Consider the following 20433-nt stretch of genomic DNA (forward strand, 5'->3'; position numbering starts at 1 on the left):
TGAGGCGGCCTGGGGCCCGCGAGGGGGAGGGGTAAACAAAGGTGAGGGCGGCGGAGGAGCCGAGATGGAGGAGGGAGAGCGGGCGGGCAGCCGGCTGGGCTCTGCGCAGATGAGCCGCAGAGAGGCAGCGCAATGCAGCTAGGCCGGCCGGGTGTGCAGCGGGAAGCCTGGGTTCTAATCCAGGCTCTGCCCTCACTTCCTGTGTGCCCTTGGGCAGGCCCCAGTGTCCTCAGCTGTCACCCGAGGGAGCTGGAACAACTCTATGTGGCCACTGGGGAAAGAATGTCGCACAGATAGGCTGAGGGGGGCACCTTCTAAGCACCCCACCCCACCCCCAACCACTGCTCAACTTTTCCCTCAGTCTGCTCTTCAGTGGACGCTGGAGAGAATCAGGACTTTTCTGTAAGATTCTTTAGCCAACCGCCTTTAGCCAACTCTTGTATCTGCATGGGGGAATGGCCAGTGGGAGGAGATGGACAGGGCAAGGGGCTAAATATGTCCCACATGACCCCTGCCTATCCTGAAACTCAGGGGCTAGGGTCAGAGCCTGAAGCTGACCCCAGGAGTCGGGTGGGGGGACTCAGCCTCTTGGTAGAGCGCCAGGAGGTGGAGAGGACCATATGGAAGTTGGGCCTACTCTTTGCTTCTGGGGCCAAGGGGGTGGTGATGGTGGTAGCAAGATGCTTCCCAAGGTCAAATGCAGGCTAATGGGCAGCTGCTCTAACCTAGGCCTCTACTCCCCTTGCCCCCTGCCCCCACATGCCCCAGTTCAACCTCCCAGTCCCCTTTCTCCTGCCCCTCCTCACAGCTCAGCTACAGCTTCCAGTTACATAATCCCCTGGCTATGGTGGCCTCTGTCAGGAGAGGGGAGGAGGGAGACCTCTGAGGATCCCAGTCTCCTCTGGAGATGGCAGGGAGCTGGTGGCCAGCTGAGTGGAGGACGGGGTCCTAGGGGACTTGGGTCCCAGGACACCATGGCCTCTAACTCCCTGGGTGACCTTGGGCAGGCTTTTCAAAACGGAGGGTTTAACTATCTCCCTATTACTGCACGTCCACACACCCCCTCCCCGCCCCAAACACACACACATATCTGATCTAGGATTTAATATATAAGACCTGTTGCCCTCTCCCTCAGATGCTAAAACACTGAGTGTTTGATCTCAGTAACACGTCCATCAGGCCTGTGCCTAAACACAGCCTTTTCCTGCCGTGGAAGCTTCCGTGCCCCCTGGTCCCTTCTCCCCACTGAAGTCAGCCGGGGAGGCACTCCTGCTCCCTCCCCTGCCAGAACCTCCATCCCCAGTTCGAGGGCAGGAGGGAAGGGGTGTGGAGCAGTAAAGGAGATAGGGCATTGAAGGTAATGTCTTGCCTGGGAGGGGATTAGGGGGTGGCTCACACACTGGGGAGGGACTCTGCTTTAAATTCCCAACTCTGACCCTTCCCCTCTGTTCAGATCTCTGAGGGCAGAGCCTAGCAAAGGCAAGAGGGGTTTCTTCCAGGGTAGGTGGCTGCTACCCCTGTCTCCCTTTTGGGCTCAGTGAAGCAGCAAAGACCCTTAGAATTCACCAGGCCCCCTCTCTCTCTTTACATTTGAGGGAACTGATCGGAGGAGCCATTTGATGGGCCTGGGTGGGCAGCAGGGTACCCTTTCTCCCTGGCAACAAGCTGCTGTCACTAAAGGGGAGTGGTTGATGAAGACATACCTCCCTCTCACAGCCCTGTAGATGCCCTCCCTGTCCGGACAGGTCCTAGAGGAAGCACAGGCAGAAGCCCAGAGGACCCCTCCAGCCATCTCTCCTTTTGACAAGAAAGAAGGGCAGGCTCTGTTTCTAGGAGCAGGTCTCAGAGGGATCACACCCTCCCCCAGCTCCACCATCTATCAGTTAATTAGCCATAAAGACTGCCCCTTGATCATCTCCCTGGGATGCTCTGAGGCTGCTCCGCGGGGTGGGGTGGTCTATCTCACACAGCAGATCAGGTCTCAAGCCCTCTTCTGTGGGCCCTGGCTGGTCCCACATGCCCCTTACCTGGGAGAGAGGAAGGACTCCTACTTCCCTCCCCACACCAAAATCTAAAGGACAGTTCAGAGCTTCACCCTGTACACCTGCAGAGATGGTGATGTGCATGCACAGGCACGCCTGCACACTCAAACATACACACATGCTTGCTCATTCTCACCACATACATTACCCACCCAAATATACACCACCACACTTACATAAATATGCGCACACTATCAACTCATGCACACAAACACACCCATTCATACTCACTTATACATACGAAATTCAGAAATACACAGACCTTTACATATGTACAAAGCTAGCCACCCTTGAGGAGAGTCACTGTCTCTGTCACACGCGCACAAACATCCTCCTTTCTGCTTTGACTCCGGGGCACCAGTTCTCGGATCCAACCCTGCCCGCGGGAGGCAGAGAACACTGCCTTCCCCGCCCCACTCTTCTCATGGCTAAGTTGTCACTTACCCTCGCGTAGCGGGATGAGTAGGGGTCCTCGAAGAGGGCCCAGATGCGCGGCTGCCAGCGGCGCCAGAAGCCGCCAGGCCGTCCGTCTGGGGAGTCGCTGAGCGCCAGGCGCTTGGTCATCTCCAACTCGTCCTCGCCGTCGCCTGAGTCGCCGGGGCCGTCGGCGTCCGCGTCGTCCGCGCTGTTGTCCAGGGGCGCGCCGCCGAAGCTGTCCAGCGCCTCCTCGGCGTCGCGGTGCTGGCGGTAAGTCATCCAGCAGCAGGGCTCCACGTCGGTCTCGTCGATGCCCCAGAAGGCCAGCTCCTCCTCGTAGAGTGGCCCGCACACGTCGGCCGGGCAGTGCAGCTTGCCCGTGCGGTAGTAGTTCAGGATGTGCGCGAAGACGCCGGGGTGGCGGTCGAAAAAGAACTCGTCTGCGCGCGGGTCATAGTCGAAGTGGCTGTGGGCGTCGGGCTCCGCCAGCCAGGCGAGCCGCGTGCCGGGCAGCGTGCGCAGCGTCGAGCGGTACGTCTGGTGGCGCGTGCCGCCCACGTTGATCACGATGCGCTCGCTTTCGTCCCCTTGGCCCATCGCGGCGCCTCCTTAGGCATGGCGCGGCCCAGCGACACCCATGGGAGCGGCCGCCAGGGGGAGTTGGCGCCGGGGAGGGGGGCGCGCGGCCTCCTCCCCCCTCCCCCCAGCCGTCGGGGGGACAGAGGACCGGGCTCCGGCTACTCCGAGAGCAACCCAAGCCCTTCAGGGCGCTTCCTGTCGGGTGCTGGTTCAAGGGAGTGTGCGCGGGATCCCCAGGGTCTCCGGGCGCCAGATGTGGGAGGGAGCTAGTCCGGCTGCGGAGGAGGCAGAGGAGGAAAGAAGGGAGGGAGGGAGAGAGGGAAAGGGTTGCGGGGGGTTGGGGGAGGAGGTGGCGCTCAGCGGCGAGCCCGGGGAGGAGGAAAAAGAGGGTGGGGGGGCCGGGCTCCCGTCCCCATCTCAGCGGAAAGATAGAGAAATCGACACAAAGCTATCGGGGGGAAGGTCAGCTGCTTCCAGGGCCGGACATGGATCAGCTCCTGGAAGGGGGAGGGGAAAGGAGGAGAGGGAGCCGGGAAACTCGCGCTCTGCTGTGAGGTGGTCGTCGCAGCGCGCTCTCGGCGCAGGGGAGATGGATGCCCGCTGCCTTCCTCCCTGCGTGGCCCGGCTGCAGCTCGGGGCGCAGGGCGGACTCCGGCCCCCTCCCTCTCCTTGCCTGGCTGCCTGCTCCCCCCGGTGGCAGGCGCGCCTGTCCGCTCGCCCGCCCTCCTCTCTCCTTCTCCCCGCCTCTCGGAAGAGATGGCGGGCCCCCGGGCAGGGGCACCAGGGGTGCTGTTTTGTGCTGCTGCCGCGGAGCGCTGCGCTCCGTGCGCTCCGGCTGGATCTGGGGCTCTCCGCTGGATTGCGCTCCGACTCGGGCTCCGGCTCCGGCGGCGGTGCTGAAGGGACAGCTCCCGGACTGTTGAGGAGCTGCGCGGGGCCGGGCTAGGGTTCTCCCGACTGGGCTCCGTCTGCGGGGCCGGTGGGCACTGACTCCGGTGCCTCTGCGCCCTGCGCTCTGCGCCCTGCTTCGGACAGGCGGTTGGCGCTGTCGACCGAGGCGAGGGGGCTGCGGCGATCGGGCCGGGGAGGCGAGGGTGGCGGGTCTGGGCGCGGCGAGGCAAGGCTGGTGAGGCCGGGGAGGCGAGGCGCGGAGCGGCCGCCGCCGCCGCCCGCGATGCTGCTGCTGCCGGGGCTGCTGCTGGGCTTAGCTGGCTCGCTTGCTGGCTCGCGCGGTCCGCGTCCAGCCCGCCGCTCTCCGGACACGGGCACACGGCGCGCGCAGCCGCACTCGCCCCCGGAGGGAGGCGCCGCGCTGGGTCCTAAAAAGCCCTGATTCCGCGCCCCTCTCCCAGCCCCGCGCGGAGCCCGGCCTCCTTCAACCCCAGCGCTGGGGGCGCCAGCCCGGCACCCATCCTGCGGCTCCCGGGGAGGGGTCGGGGAGAGGAACCCGCCAACGCTCCGCCCTGGGGAGCGCCACTCAGTGGGTGGGGGCTCTGGGAGACGTCTCGATCCGCGCCCCTGGGTCAGATTGAGGTGAGAAGGCGGTTTGGTACCCACCCCTACCTTTCCCTACTAGGGACTGTCTGATCCCCTAGTGAAATGAGACACCCTTGACCGCTATCAGAGGCACCTCGATCCGGATCGCTCCAAGCAGTTCTTTAATATCGACCTTTCCAGGGAACCTGGAGTCCCCATGTCGCTTTCATAGGTACCCTATTGCATAGATTCCAAAATAGCACTCTCCGCGCTCCCCTATACACTACACACACCTCCACTGGGTTGTGTTGTCCTCTAAGCCATCTACGAACAACCTAATAATCCTGGACCCCTGTTAACCCCTTTCGACCCTTTTCTGACCCTGGGCCCTTCTTAACTGCAGGCTGACCCTAGTCTCCCGGTGAGTGCCTCATGCTGTGCATACTGATCCCAGCTCACTGATCCTCCCACACTAGTCCAGGATCCTTAGTGAGGATTCTGTCCTTAGAGGTGAGAAGAAGCAACTCCTTCTAATGGTCCTGAACATTAACAGGCCGCCTTTCTCCTAGGGTTTCAGCTACACTGGAGGGGCCGTTGATGCGATATCTGGGGGCTATATAGGAGCAGCCCCCCCCCCCACCGCCAACCCCCCCCCCCCCCACCGCCAACCCCGCGGTGATTCTGGGCTTCACCGTTGATGATGGGGTGGGAGCTGTAGTTTAGGCCCCCAAGCCTTCTCAGCCCATATTTGCTGGCAGTCCCTCAGTTTTCTCAATGAAGCCATCACCCCTTCACTCCTTACTTGTTCCAGGCTTGGTCCCAGGTAGAGAGGCACAAGCCCTTGTAGGGGCCCCAGGCAGTCAGGGAAGTGGGCAGGTGGGCCAGGACAGGGCTGGGGAGGTCAGGCCCAGCTCCGGGGGTGGCTGTGCTGGGAAAAGAAACTTATTGATCTAGCCCAGCCCAATTGAACACAAGGCTGCCTGGGCAAAGGGCGATTTAATTAAGAAGACACGAGGCTCTTATTTACCTGTGGGCACCCGCTCACTGTGCAGACAGCTGTCCCTCAACACTGACCCACAGACCTGCTTGTGGGCCTGGAGACGGAGCTGTGCTGCAGGCATCTCTGTCCTCACTTGCCAGGGGAATCCCAGCCCAGTGCCAGTGAAAGCTGTGTGTGCTGGGGCAAAGGTCTGGAGGAGTGGAGAGGTTTGGAGAGGGGCAAGGGGCAGAGCAAGAGATGAAGGGTCATGGAAGGACAACTAAGAGACAGAGAGAGGCGGAGTTATGGCAGAAACAAGGGCAGAGATGGGCAGAGGCACAGAGAGAGCTGGAGTCCGGGGCCAGGATGGCACTTCCTCCCTCCAGAGATTGATCTGTATTCTTCTTCTAAAGGGGAGATGTTTCGCCTTCAATACGACGCCTTCAGAGTAACACAAAGGTAAGAGTGCGTTTCAGTGTCCTCCTCTCACCCTGGTCAGTGTGAATCCCACCCCCTACCCAATGGGAGGCCTGGCCTGGTGTAGCCCAGGTTGGCCCAAATTCAGATTCCCAGGACATAGTTCTTTCAGGAAGTTCAGCCTCAATCCAAGGAGGTGATAAAATGTAGAAACAGAGTCCCCGGAAAGAACAGAAAAAGATGGACACAGAGAGATGGTCTCTCTCTCTCACACACACACAGAGCTGGGAGAAATTAAGATGGGGAGACACAAGACCGAAGCCTTTCCAAACCTTCCCTTCCTTCCAGACAGATATCCAGTTCCTCTTCTCCCTGTGGAAGCTTCTTGTGATTCTGCCAACCAGAGGGGCACAGGGCTCCACCACTTCCCTCTCTTGCAGGACCACATGAATCAGAGTATGGCTCTTTAACCTTCACTGTAGCTTACTTCATTTCCTCAGAAAAAGAACTCTCAACTCCACCAGGGCTCCTTCTTGCTTGCTTCTCCCTACACTGCACAGAGCCACAGTAGCTCCTCATTAAGGGCTGGATGATTTGAGAAAGGCCAGGAGAGGGGCTGGGATCCTAGAATCCTCATGTGAGAGACCATAGGAGTCTGGAGCCCTAAACCAGGGCTGAGTCAAGGGGAAACCCACCCAGGTTTTCTTGGGGAGTCAGTGCAGACCCCACTCAGGCTTCTACCCCATGGTGAACCATAATGGGGAACTGAAGCATGCCCCAGGGGGTGAGAAGAAGCAGAGGGAGAGGCAGAGAGAGGCAAAGGGTGCTTAGAAGAGGGAAGCTGGAAGAAGCCCTGGTCAGCCCTGGCCATGTAGGGCTAGAGAAAGAGGCAGGACAGGGCTAGAAGGAGGGGGAGTGTGAAAGTGTATCCATCACACCTAAAATACAAGGTAAGCAGAGTGGGCTCAGAGAGAGGAGCCTCCCAGGTGGGAGAGGGTAGCTGCCCAGGAGATGCCCCATGCTGTCCCACCTTCATCCTTGATGACATTCTGAGGCCCCAGAGGATGCCCCCCTTCTCTATCCTAAGCAGGGACATAAAAATTCTTTCTCTCACTTCCTCTTCACACTGTGAGAAGGCTGGCATTTGCATAAAGCCCAGAGAAATCAAGAGGGCATCATGGCGGGCGTGGGGGTGGGGGGGGGTGGGATGGGGAAGGGAAATAACCCCAGAGAAATGGGGGTTGGGAGGAGGAACCACTGAACAGAGCCTTAGCCTTTTACCCACAAGGCTAACCACAGACCCTCAGCCCAGATGAGAACCTCACCACTTTTGAGCTGTTCCTCTTACTCATAGACATTTGCTCCCTTCCTTGCAGAGGAAAGCAATGGTACTATGCAGAGTGTCTTTTTGGTATCAGTGGCTGATACTAAAGAGTATACAGGCAGGGCTCAGGGTACAGTGAATTAACAGTGGGGTGATGTTATTCAGTGGTCAAGAGCATAAACTTTGGAGCCAAATTACTTGTGTTCAAATCCTAGCTCCACCATTGACTAGCTATGACCTTGGGCAAATCACTCAACTTCTCTGTGTCAGTTTCTTTATTGATGAATGATAATAAGCCCTATATCCTAACACCTCAGCTCTGTCATTTCTCTTGTTGAGGCTGGAGGAGGGGGTTGATGGGAGTGATGAAGAATGAGCTAAGGTAGGATATGGGCTAGAAAGAGGTGAAGAGAGTCCTGAAGCCAAGTTTGGCCTGTGTTCTCACACCTGGCACTTGCAGGCCTTAGATCTGGTCCTGCTAGGCTCTGGAACTGGCCCAAGTCCACCCCTCGCAGGCCCTGATACAGGTTGGCCCATCCCATATGCTCTCTCCCAGGCCAGGAGCCTTCATATTCCTGGTGGGTTGGGGTGCCATCTTGTGGCCAAATCTGAGAACTAACCTAACCAGGGCGCAGAGCAGGCTTTGGGGAGATAATAAGCAGTGTACCACACAGGCCTCTCTCTTCTGCAGATCAGAACTCCTCCCTCCAATGGACAGGGGAGGGTGAAACTAGAGGTGCCGTAGTTGGAAACTGGTGATGGTAGCTGTCAGATCTGTAGCGTGAGCACTGAGCCTGGTGCCTAAGCTGGGAATGGGGTGGGGTGTACAGTTGTTTTTTTCTTGTGATCCCTGGGCGAGTGGATCTCAGATCTCTTAGTCCAGCGAAAGTCTCTAAAAGGGCCAAGGTAAAGAATCTTCCAGGGAAGTGCGAGAGCAGGGCTTGTCAGTCTCTGCACTATTGACATTTTGGACCAGATTATCCTCTGTCGTGGGGCTCTCCTAGGAGGTTTAGTAGCATTCCTGGCCTCTGCCCACTAGATGTCAGTAGAAAGTGAAAGTCCCTCAGTCGTGTCCTACTCTTTGCGACCCCATGGACTATACAGTCCATCGAATTCTCCAGGCCAGAATACTGGAGTGGGTAGCCTTTCCCTTCTCCAGGGGATCTTCCCAACCCAGGGATTGAACCCAGGCCTCCTGCATTGCAGGCGGATTCTTTACCACCAAGCCACTAGGGAAGCCCAGATGTCAGTAGAACCCCTTCCCCATTCAGAACAAATCAGAAAGGTCTGTGGATACTGTCAAAATTCCTTGGAGGAGGGTGAAACTTCCTCTGGTTGCAGGGACCACTGATGGAGAGGGATTTGGTTCCAAAGCTCATTTTGCTACTTACTAGCTGCGTAAAACAGCCACATTCTCTCTCCACACTTCTGTTTCCTCAGCTGTGTAAAGGGAGGATTTTGTGAGGATTCAGTGAGCTAGCCTCTCTCATTAACTTCCTCTCCTTCCCTCATCCCCCTTCCCTCGGATTGCCCATCTCCTCCAAACCCTCTGTGACCAGCCTTATCCCGTGTCTCTCTCCTGGGCTCCTGCCATTCACAGCCAAGCCCGTCGCTCAGTGGCAGTATGGCCTCAGGGGCAGAGCGTCAGCCCTCCCTGGGCTTGACTTTGAGGAAGAAGGGCCTCAATACCTGGCCTCTTGTTCTTGAATGTAGGAGGAAGGTGAGGAGTGGGAAATGATGATGGCTGTGGTGAAGGATGCATAGGATGGTCAGGTGTGCACATGTGTGGGAAAAATGGGTAGATGCGGGCACTACAGCAGGAGTGTCCCCACAGGACCAGTCAGCAGCCACCGAGTTCTCCCAGAAGTAGCTGGAGATGCATGGCTGCGACTCCCTATAGGAACCTTGTGTGTTCTCTGGGCCCTCATGTCTGAGTCAGCCTGCAGTGTGCAGGCTGTGAGGCGTGAAAGTGAAAGTGAATGTGAAAGTAGCTCAGTTGTGTCCGACTCTTTGCAACCCCATGGACTGTAGCCCACCAGGCTCCTCCATCAGTGGAATTCTCCAGGCCAGAATACTGGAGTGGGTGGCCTTCCCCTTCTCCAGCGGATCTTCCCAACCCAGAAATTGAACCAGGGTCTCCTGCATTGCAGGTGGATTCTTTACAAGCTGACTTACCAGGGAGGCCTGAAGTTTAGACATTTGGTGGGGGTTGGAGGTCAGGGTGGGGAGTGGGGGTGGGGTCACATTAAAAAAAAAAAAGAATAGAAAGTTGTGTACAAAAGTGAATATTTATTGAGACTTAGAGAAGAAATCAAGACCAAATGTAAAATTTAGAAAACCAACAAATACTAAAAATGTTTTAAAAAATCCAGAAAAACAATTGCTTAATATTGTTATTAACTTTCTAACACACCTACATAATACTTTTTAAATATGCTGTATTTACTTGGAAGCATTCATAATGCCAATGAAAACAGTTGCAACTTTTTTTGCAATTACCAAATGATGTTCAGTTAACAAAACCACATTTGTTGTATTAAAGCTTCATCAAATATGGCTGAAAATGAAAAAAAAAAAATCATCATCCTCCCTTATAACTATTTCTTTCTGTGCATCAACATGAATCTGCTTTAAATTTACATGCCACTTTATAGCCTCCCATAGTGTATTGGGCAAGGTTTGTGGCTACTGAAAATACTACCAGGACTGGGTTATTCAGACACGTTCATGAAATGGATGGGACCCAGAGTAGCCAAAATAATCTTGAAGAAGAACAAAGTTGGAGGATTCACACTTCCTCATTTCAAAACTTACTATGAAGCTACAGTAATCAGACTGTGTGGTATTGGCATAAGGGTAGATACACAGATCAATGGAATAGAATTGAGAGTCCAGAAATAAGCCCATACATTTTATAGTCACTTAATTTTTGCCAATGGTGCCAAGACAATTCAATGGAAGAAAGAAGAGTCTTTTCAATGAAAAGCACTGGAACAATTGGCTACCCACATGCAAAAGAGTGAAGTTGGATCCCCTCTTCAGATTATCTAGAAAAATCAACTAAAACTAAACGAATACCTAAAATGTGAGAGCTAAAACTATAAAATGCTTCCCTGGATTAGGTCATGGTTTCTTAGATATGATGCCTCAAATACAAGCAGCAAAAGGAAAATATAGATAAATTGGACTCCAAAACCAAAAAGACTTTAGTGCTTCAGAGAACAATATCAACAAAGTGAAAAGACAATCCATAAAGTGAGAGAAAATATTTTCAGACTATATATCTGATAAGGGTCTAGTATCTAGAATATATAAAAACCCTCATAACTCAATAATAAAAAAACAAATGACCTCATTTTAAAATGGACATAAGATTTGAATAGACATTTCTCCAAAGAAGATATACAAATAGCCAAGAAGAACATAAAAAATGCTAACATGGTTAGTCATTAAGGAAATGCAAATCAAACTACAATGAAATACAGTTCACACCCACTAGGACAACTGGAATAAAAAGACCATAACAGCGCTTGTTGAGGAAGCAGAGAAATTGGAACACTCATACCTTGCTGATGGGAATGTGAAATGGTGCAGCTGATGTGGGGAAGACTTTGATAGTTTCTCAAAAACTTAAACATAGAATTATGATATATCCAACAATTTCACTTTTAAGTATATACCCAAGAGAATTAAAATCATATGTTTACACAATAAGTTGTACATAACTGTTTATAACAGCATTATTCATAAGAGCTAAAAAAATGGAGACAAGCCAAATATCTATCACTTGAGGAATGGATAAACAAAATAGGGTGTATTCACACAGTAGAATATTATTCAGATATAAAAAGGAATGAAGTACTTTTAAGCTGCTACACTATGGATGAACCTTGAAAACATGCTAAGTGAAGGAAGCCATGCACAAAAGGCCACCTAGTGTGTGGGTCCATTCACATCAAATGTCCAGAATAGGCAGATTCATAGGGACAGGCTGGGGCGAGGAGAGACAGTGACAGCTAAGGGGTATGGGTTTCTTTGGGGAGTAATGTTTTGGAATTTGATAATGATGATGGTTGCACAAAGCTGTGGCTATAGTACAAACCATCGAATTCAGCACTTTACCAGTTTGAATTTTGTGATATGTAAATTGTATCCCCCCCTTTTTTTTTTATTGTGAAAAGTAAAAGAAGGATTAGTAAACCAGGAGGCTATAAATAATTTGCTTATGCTAAGAAGAATCTGTCATGGTGCCAGCTCCCTTATCTGTAGAGGACCTGTTTAGTTATCTTTTTCTTTCTCCAAAATGCTTTAAGTTAGTTTCAGAACTGGAACATACCTTTTAAATTCACTAATTCATTACACGGAGAGACAGCCCAAGTCCAAAAAGGTGAAGCCACATTCCCAAGGTTTCAGAGCTGGTCAGAGGCACAGCCAGGCCCACATCCTGGAAAACATGTGGCCATTGATATCAGCTGGGACTTGCACCTCACTTCTACCAGGAAAGTTCTTTGTGAATTAATATCCACAGTTAAATGTTATCTGGGGGAAAAGAGTTAACTATACAAAAGTGACGCTGTATGTTATAAAAACAAAACCTACACAGCCTCACACTGTCCCTCTTAATACTAGTGAGCTGTGTGCCAAGGATTTAAGTGTTTTATAGGAGAGAAAAAACTTGAGTTAGAACCAATTTATTTTTTTCCATCATTATCACCATCACCATTTTGGTCTTTATCTTCCTTCTCATCTCCTTTGCCTTTCTCTTCTGGATCTTTTTTCTTTTTTTTTTTGCCTTTTTCAGTCTTGCCCACCCCTTTCCACCCATATCAGGCTGTATATTCTTTAAATGCCTCTTCATGTGGTTCTATAATATCATTTTCTATACAGAGAATTGAGAGCTAATTCAGTCTCTCCCTCAACACAGTTGATCAAAACTTATTTTGATATCATTGATAATTTAGGAAAGTTTCTTTCAGGTTTACCACTCTATTGGAAACATCTATTGGAAAGTGTAACTAAAATGTACACTTTTAAAATTGTCAAATTTGGCAGAAGTGCCATCAAATTTCTCTCATCTGTGGACTATAGGAGTTCAAGGTATTTTCAGTTTTCCTGTGTGGTGATTACTTAAATGCTTTTAAATTGGTAATGTTCATTTAAAAATTTGTTGATGCTAAGGTCTTGTTATAGTGGCATATTATGAATTTTATTCTATCTTTGTTAATGTAACTATTTTGTGTTAGACCAGCAAAAACTTAAATCGTTTTCCAATATGCTCAGGTAATTCACTCTTCTTTGTTGAATAGATTACCAAACAATGCAAGAGACTTATCAATAATTCTGTTCAAAAGTTCTCTCTTTTAATAAATTGTTTTTTGTTGTTGTTGTTTATTTTCTAAGTTGTGTTCAACTCTTTTTGCAACCCTGTGGACTATCACCTGCCAGGTTCCTCTGTCCTTGGGATTTCCTGGGCAAGAGCACTGGAGTGGGTTGCCATTTCCTTCTCCAGGGGATCCTCCTGACTCAGAGATGGAACCTGCATCTTCTGCATTGGCAGGTGAGTTCTTTACCACTGAGCCGCCAGGAAACCTGCCAGTACATTTTTTATACTGGTATTATTTTACATAATTACAAATTAAATAAATGCTAGTCAGAGACAATTCCATTTATAATTTGTCCTAGGATACTACATCAAAAATATTTAAAACTATATATATATATGGCGAGTCATGGCTCTACATAACTCTTTAGAGAATAATGTTTACAGCACTGCCTGTATCACTCTAGCTCCACAGGAAAATAATCATTTTCTCTTTATGCTAAATAAAGATAATGGAATTTAATGCTACAGGAGTAGCATCCTTTTTAAAAATAATTTTTAACAATGGAATTTCAATTTATCATCATTCCTGTAATGAAGATAGAATAAAATTATACCTTTAAGCATACTAACAAAGAACCTGAAAACAAAAATTTGTATTTAATCATTATTCAATAGATTATAGATATATTTCAAATTTTAAGGAATTAAATTGCACTAACAAAATATACAGTATTTTTGCATGTAAAAGGGCTTATTCATTCTAAAAGAGTTCTCAGATGGACTTTGATAAGAAAGGTTTAAATATGAAGAATGCAGCCTGTTCAAAATTAAGAAAAATGCCTTGAACTTATAAGGGTAACAGCTCCATTTGGTATGATCTAAATAGATGTTGGGGGTACCGTTGTTTTCTCAATGTCAGAATCATTGTAATTTATTTCATTGTTCATTGTTATTGCTTCTGTTTTATATTTCATTTATTTAAAATATATTCCACTACACCCAAATAAGATGTACACCTCTCGAGAGGACCTCAACATGCCCATAGATGCCACCTGACATGAGGGAGGAAGTCAGAATAGAAACAATGGTCATAACCAGTTTCCTAAAATATTTTACTTTGAAATATGTGAGAAAAAAGAAAAAACTAAACCATGTGAACCTATTTCTAGGGCTTTTCATGCCAGGGACAGGACCTAAAGCTTAAACGTCCTTAGCCTCCAGGTACACCAGCTTTGACGGTATGTTCTGAGTTCTTGTGTGCTGTTGTGTGAGCACACGTGTGTAGAGATACTCACATGTCTCTATGGAGAGCATGGCCCAGTATCTCCTCAGATCCAGCCCAGGTGAAAATGGCCCCAAGAACAGGGATGTTTCATCTACACTGCAAATGGGATTCAGCTAGATGTCCCCCACCTCTGGCCCTGCCCAGGGAACTGAGATGAAAAACAGGTCAGGAGGGGACCTCAAACCCCATCATTCACGGGGTGATTTGATCTCTAGCTGAAAGTGTTAGTCACTCAGTCGTGTCTGACTTTACAACCCCATGAAATGTAGCCTACCAGGCTCCTCTGTGTATGGGATTTTCCAAGCAAGAATACTGGAGTGGATTTCCATGGGCTCCTGCAGTGGATCTTCCCGGTCTGGGGGTCAAACTCAGGTCTTCTGCATTGGCAGGTGGATTCTTTACCATCTGAGCCACTCTGGTGGCTGCTCTCTAGCTACTCCCCTGCATCCTGACATGCTCTCTTCCTCTCTCCTTACTTCCTCTGCAGAGGCTCTGGGGCTGGGCCACTCAGCATGCAGTCTCTGGAACCTCTTTGCCTGGGTTCAAATCTTGCCTCATGATTTAAGCTGATCTAGTTGAAGTTTTTTTCTGGGAATTTTCAGACTGGAGTTAAATGGTGAGGTAAACCCCTGAGTTGCTGTAGAAAACCAATATGGACCAGGAGAGAGAGAAGGCAAGAAGGAGGTGTGTCGAAGAGCAAGAGGGGCTCCAGTCCCAGCTCTCAGGCCCACAGGTGCTGTGGTGTTGCAGCCCTGCTCCCTTATGTGAACGGCCCTTCGTCCTTCCAACACATTCCCTGTAGGGTTTAACCTTGTTTGAATTGGGTTTCTGTCACTTGTAACCAAAGTGTCCTTGACTAAATCTGCCCCCATCCCTGCTTCTTCTTCTCCAGAGGTCTCTATCTCTATAATAGCACCACATTCCACCCTGAAGCAAACCAGAGCCCAGGGTCACCCTTGGCTCCTCCTTCTCCCGCCTTCCTTGGGGCCTCCAGACACAAGGCTCTGTGAAGACCTGGCCACGGAGGTGAGAGAGGGCTGAAGGCCAGCCTGCTCTTCGTCCCTAGCCATGGGCCCTGGTGCAGGACAGCGTCCTTAGGAAAGAAGAGACCCCCTTTTCAAATTGCACACTAGCTCTCTATAGGCTATAGTAACCCTATAAGCTACTGGAGCCTTCTTCTTATATACAGGAGCCCATAACCCTCTAGGCTACTGGTTCCTTAGTGCAGAAGCTCTGTCTCCTCCTCCCTTTGCCTGATTACTCTTTCGTACTCCATCATCATCTCCCACTGCACCCTCCCTTTATTTCTCCTTGTGGTATTACCCACCATTTCTAACATCACTTGAGTCTCTGTCTAGTGGCTGTTTCCCTCTTTAAGCTGTGTGAAGGTAGGAACTCTGCCCTCAAGGTTCTCCGTTGTCCTGTCAACCCCTACACTTTATCTGGCACCACTGTCTCTATTCCTCTTTCTCTCCCATCCCCAATCACTACCCCAGTTCAGGCCATACCATATCTCCTCTGAGAAACCCTGGTGGCTTCCTGACAAGTCTCAAGTCTCGTGTCTAGTTCCCTCTTATCGTTCTGCCAGCTCAGACTGGTCTTTCTAAAATACAGATTTCTTTGTATTCTTCCCCTGGTTAGATTCCTCTATGGCTCCCTATGGCCTTCAGGATAAAGCCTAATTGAGGTCCATTGTGGCCTCACCTCTGCCTTTTCCCCATCTCACCTCTGGCCCCTTGTGTGAAGGCATAGTTTACTTTCTGTCACCTCTGGGTCTTTGGCCTTTGCTATATCCTCAGCTTGGAGCATCCTTCTTTGGCAGCTCTTTTCTTGTCAACTCCTTTAAGATTCTTATTAGGGTCTGCTTGCTGTCTATACCTTCTGTTCCTACTGCACTCCTCTCCATGTACGTCCCCATTCGAGCACTTAATTCATTGCCATGTAACCAGTTGCTAAAAGATCCAGCCTCCCAAAATGTCTGGGTGCATCCCAATGTCAGAACTGTGTCCACAAGTCTCTGTCTTCACCCAGCCTGGGACCTGGCATCTTCTGAATGAATGAATTCATGAATGAGCCCTAAGGGATCCCAAGGGAGTGTAAAGAACCCCAAGGCACATCTGGGGTGGCAGCCAGATGAAAAGTGGAGAATCATTAGTAGCAGCAAAGAGCCCTGGGTGGCTCCCCAGGGGCCCTACACTGGGGAGAGCTGAGGCTCTCCTAGAGCAGAGAGCAGAACCCTGGCTCTTCCTTCTGCCATTATGTCTTGCCTGCATTCCCCAGGCACTCTCCATACCTGCCCCTCCTGGGTGAGAAGAGCCCTTGAAAAGGGGCCTGTAAGGTTTTCAGGGAAAAAAACATTTGTAGGAGTGGGATTATAGGAGCCATTGAGGTCCTGGTGACAAGAGTATGTGAATTAGGGGTTGGAATTGGCTTTTGCCAAGCCATCCATCCGGGGTGCCCTCCCAGAGGTTCCTCTATGTGTGTCCCCTGTGTGTGTGTTCCCTGAGTATGTGTGTGTGTCCCCCATGTGTATGTGTGTGTGAGGGGAGGTCTGTGGCATTGTGCATGTGTTGTCTTCTTTCGTTTCCCAAGACACAGTTCAAGTGGCGCCTCTTCCAGGAAGCCCTCCGCAGCACCCTGACTAAATCAGTAGCCCCTTCTCAGCTCTCAGGGTGTTTATAGCTTGAAACCAGCACTGATGCCACCTGTGACGATGCAGCTGTGCACGCTCCCCTCTCCCTGCAGGCTCTGGACCCGTGTCTTCTTACGAGATCGGACTGTGCCAAGATGCTCTAAGTGCTGGGCTACTTACAGTAGATGTGTCTGTGCCTGCCTGGCCGTCCATGCTGGCCCTTTGCGGTCACACCTATCACCGAGAGCCTGGAAGTACCCTTCACACTCATTTAGTTTTTCCTCATAATGCTCTAAGCCCCTTATGATACCTATGAGGATTTCGAGTGGCATCTGGGGGACATAATTTTCCACGGATCCTTCGGGACACCATACCTGGCTTCACTCTGTGTCTGGAGGGGCGTGATTCTCAACCGTATGCACTTCAGCATCAACTGAGTAGTTTGAAAAATACCAGTACCTGGCTGTGGGTATCTAGGTGGCAGATACTTTAAATCAGAATCGCATGGACCTTTTATTAACGACTCAGATCGCTCTAATATCCATCCTGACATGAAAACTACTGATCTGTGTGCTGTGACGTGCTGTTATGGTCAGAAGAACCTCCTCACGTAATGGAAACGTACACACCCCTCCCTCCCAAAGGCCCCAGGCTTCCTCCTTGCAGTCCGTCTGCCGCCTACAGGGGTCGCTGCGGTACAGCTGGCCCAGTTTGCGGATTTCCCTCGCTGTTAAAATCCAGTCCCCAACCCTAGCGAAAGCCGGAGCCACCGCGGTATAAATTAGCGTCTTTATTTCGAACACCTGAGCGAGCGCCCGCGGCTCGCCTGCCTGCCGTATAAACATACAAAGTCCCTGTCGCACCGCACACCATGCCTCAGAGATAAATACAGCCCGAGGGGCTCCTGCTCTGGCAAAGCAACTCTTATTTACAGGAATAGATTACAAAAGTATTACAAAAAGTGGTCCTGAACCGGGGGTGGGGGTTGGGGGGTGGGAGTGGTTACCATTACACCTGTTACACTTGGGAAGGGAGCGGCGGGAAACAGCTGAAGTCCCCAGGGGGCTCCGGAAAGGAGGGGCACGCCCCTTTAAGCGGTCGGGGGTCTTGGGGGCGGGGCTTAGGCCTGCGTGGGTCACACACCCCCATGGGGGAGGGGGCGAGGAAGAGGAAGGGCCTGGCTCCTCAAGGGTCAGCTCTGGCCCACGGAGTAACATCAAACGGCCGCCACAGCGGGTCTCAGGGAAGAGCGCTGAGTAGGCGGGAAAAAAAGGACCAGGTCCTTGCCCTGGGGTGCGGGAGGCGGAAACACAACAGTTCCTTCGCCTCTCCTACCTCGGGAGGGTCGCTTTTAAAGCGCTGTTGGGAGGAGAGTGGTTGGCACTTAAGCGCAATCTTTGGGCGCGAGGGACCCTGAGGGCGCCATCCCTCGGGCCCGTGGGCAGCGGCGCCCCCCGATGAGGCCGCACAACCCCTCAGAGCACCTGGTAAATCGGGTTGGGGTTCGCGCCCGCGAGGCCCTGAGGGGCAGTGTCGGGGGAAGGAGCGGGGGTGCCGCGCTCCACCTCGCTCCCGGCGGCCTCCTGCGGGCCAGGAGACGACTCCGGCGGCGCGTCGGCTAGCAGAAGCGCGGGCGCGGCGGGGCTCTCGGTGGAGATGCGCTCCACGATGCTGGACAGGCAGTCGAGGCTCGACACCGCAGCGCTCTTCCCGGGCCGGGGTTCTGCGCGGGGAGGGGTAGGTTAGTATGCAGGGGTGCACAAGTCTCCCACCTCCGAGTTCAGTGCTTTGGGGCAGACGGGGAACTGAGGGCCAGCCAGAATTCATGAGGATCCCACGAAATTTCAGGATGAAAAAGGAGGGAACTACATGCTTAGTATTTCATTCCCGGTACCATCTTCCAGGATGGGGGCAAGGAGGTCCTAGATAAAGAGAAGCCAGGGAAACTCAAAAGGGCATGTGGGAAGGAGGCGCGAATACGCACCGTTGGGCGCCTCGCTGTAGTAAGTGCGGTCGTAGCAGTTCCGCCGCCGGGCACCACTCGGGGGGCCGCTGTAGTCCATCTGCAAATGGAAAGGACGACCGAGTCAGGCCTGGGAACTGCGCAGGGCAGGAGCTCTGTTCCCTGCAGCCGCCCCCTCCCCGACTTCCCAACTCCCCAAATCTCAGCCACGAGAGTTCCGGGCCCGGATCTGTCTGGTTTGGGGAGCAAGGGTGGGCAGGAGCTGTCTGCAGCATGCCGAGCCAAAGAGAGGGCAGACAGTCACCCAGGAGCACAAATCTGCATTTCTGCAACAGGCATAAGAGGAGAAAAAGCAGATCTTCGTGTCGGCGCAGCAGTGTTCTAACAGTGCCCCCAGTCGGATGGATCGTATCCTTCCTGTGCATCCCCAAAGCCCTAGGCCGCCCCAGTGACAGCTGCCTGGGGGTGGCAGTGGACTCCACCGGGGGTCCACTCCTTGGAAGGTTCCCCGCCCAACCCTCCCAACCGGAGGGCCAGCTCCTTGCCCTCTCGTAAACACATGCCTGATATACCAAGAGCTGCCCGCACTTCTCTAGCCCAGGGTCCTGGCCTTACCATGCCGTCGGAACAGTTGGAGCGCGGACTGGAAGCGTCCGAGTCGCCGCTGTAGTGTTCGCCGCTGCGGCCGGGGGGCAACGGGCCAGGCGCGTAAAAGGCAGCGGCAGCGCCGGGAGGCGCGGCGTCCTGGTCGCGAAGTAGCGCCTGCAGGCCTTCGATATAGCGGATGGCGTTGCGCAGGATCTCCACCTTGGGCAGCCGCTGGTTTGGGTTGCTAGACGTGCAGCGTTTGAGCGTCTCGAAGGCCTCGTTGACTTTGCTCAGGCGGCGCCGCTCGCGCATGGTAGCAGCCTTGCGGCGGTCGGCGTTAGTCGTCTTGCGTTTGCACGCCTTGCAGGCCCACAGTAAACAGCGGCCCGCCTGGTGGTGCCCGCTGGGCGCGCGCACATGCTCGTCCTCGCGCGCGCCCGGGGCCGGGTGCGCGGCTGCAGGGAAGTGCGAGTGTTCCTCGGGCTTCAGGAGCGCGCCCACGTGCACGAGGCGCGGATCCAGGTCCTCGAAGAAGCGCAGGTCCGGGGAGTCGAAACACGGGTCATCATAGAAGTCGTCCGCTGTTGCAAAGTTGCAGAGAGAGCCGTCGGGGCCCGTCAAGTCTACGTCGCGGAGCGGCGGCGACAGCAGCTCCATATCCCGGCGGGGGGCGGCGCGATCCTGGCTTTGCCCAGCCTCAGCGGCAGCGGCAAGGGTTGCCAGAAACTTGCTGCTGTTCTGGAGCCCCAGCAGTGAGATAGCAAAGCACTGAGGGTCTGAATGTATAACCAGCTGTTCCCCACCCTCCCCGGTCCTGTCCCGCCTGAGGGACGGACGGCGAGGAGAGCCGCGGCAGCGCCCTGGGGCCTCCCCACCCCTACTTTCACACCAGGCTCCCAGGGCTATTTATCCCGTAGTAGCCTAAGGGCCCCCGAGCCCGAGCTAGCGGCTAGAGGCGGGGGCGCCCGAGGCCAATAGGAACAGAGCAGGGAGGAGCTTGGGATCCCCAGGGTGGCAGCAGGGGCCCGAGACTGGCCAGCCCCCTACCCCTTGACACCCGCGCGCGAGCGCTCGGGCCCCTCCCCAGGCGGGGAGGAAGGCAGAGGCTGGCAGCCCAACGCAACTGCACTTGGCTCCCGGGCACACTCTCCAAATTTCTCCAGCACTGGACTCCTCGTGTTTCCGCGGGAAACGCTGGCAACGCGCGCTTACCTTTGGGCTGACTTTGGGGTCCCCTCAGTCCACTGATTTGTGGGGACCCAGGAGCAGGATAGGGGTAGAAATCAGATCTACCGAATCAGGGAGAGATGTGGAAAGAGACACAGGGCAATAAGGCAGAGGTACACTCAAAGCTGAGTTAGTGAGACGGTGAGCGGTAAACCCAAGAGGCTGAGACATTGAGAGAGCA

At 52.7% G+C, this 20433-nt stretch overlaps 2 protein-coding genes across 2 annotated transcripts in view; both read right to left on the reverse strand.

Annotated features, from left to right (window-relative positions):
* Positions 1-3056, reverse strand: part of KCNC1 (potassium voltage-gated channel subfamily C member 1) — a 45062-nt gene extending 42006 nt beyond the window's left edge. The window contains exon 1 of the mRNA XM_019975815.2: positions 2487-3056. Within this exon, the coding sequence (XP_019831374.1) occupies positions 2487-3056 (570 nt within the window). The remainder of the gene's footprint in view (positions 1-2486) is intronic.
* A 14192-nt stretch (positions 3057-17248) lies between these two features.
* On the reverse strand, positions 17249-19940 carry MYOD1 (myogenic differentiation 1). Its single transcript, XM_019975543.2, has 3 exons — positions 19053-19940; positions 18459-18537; positions 17249-18197 (listed from the first exon to the last, which is right to left on the reverse strand). Exons 1-3 carry the CDS (start codon positions 19680-19682, stop codon positions 17950-17952), a joined length of 957 nt encoding a protein of 318 aa, XP_019831102.2. The 5' UTR covers positions 19683-19940; the 3' UTR covers positions 17249-17949.
* Between the last annotated feature and the right edge of the window lie 493 nt (positions 19941-20433).

The sequence above is a fragment of the Bos indicus genome, chromosome 15 (assembly GCF_029378745.1).
Source record: "Bos indicus isolate NIAB-ARS_2022 breed Sahiwal x Tharparkar chromosome 15, NIAB-ARS_B.indTharparkar_mat_pri_1.0, whole genome shotgun sequence".
Lineage (NCBI taxonomy): Eukaryota > Metazoa > Chordata > Mammalia > Artiodactyla > Bovidae > Bos > Bos indicus.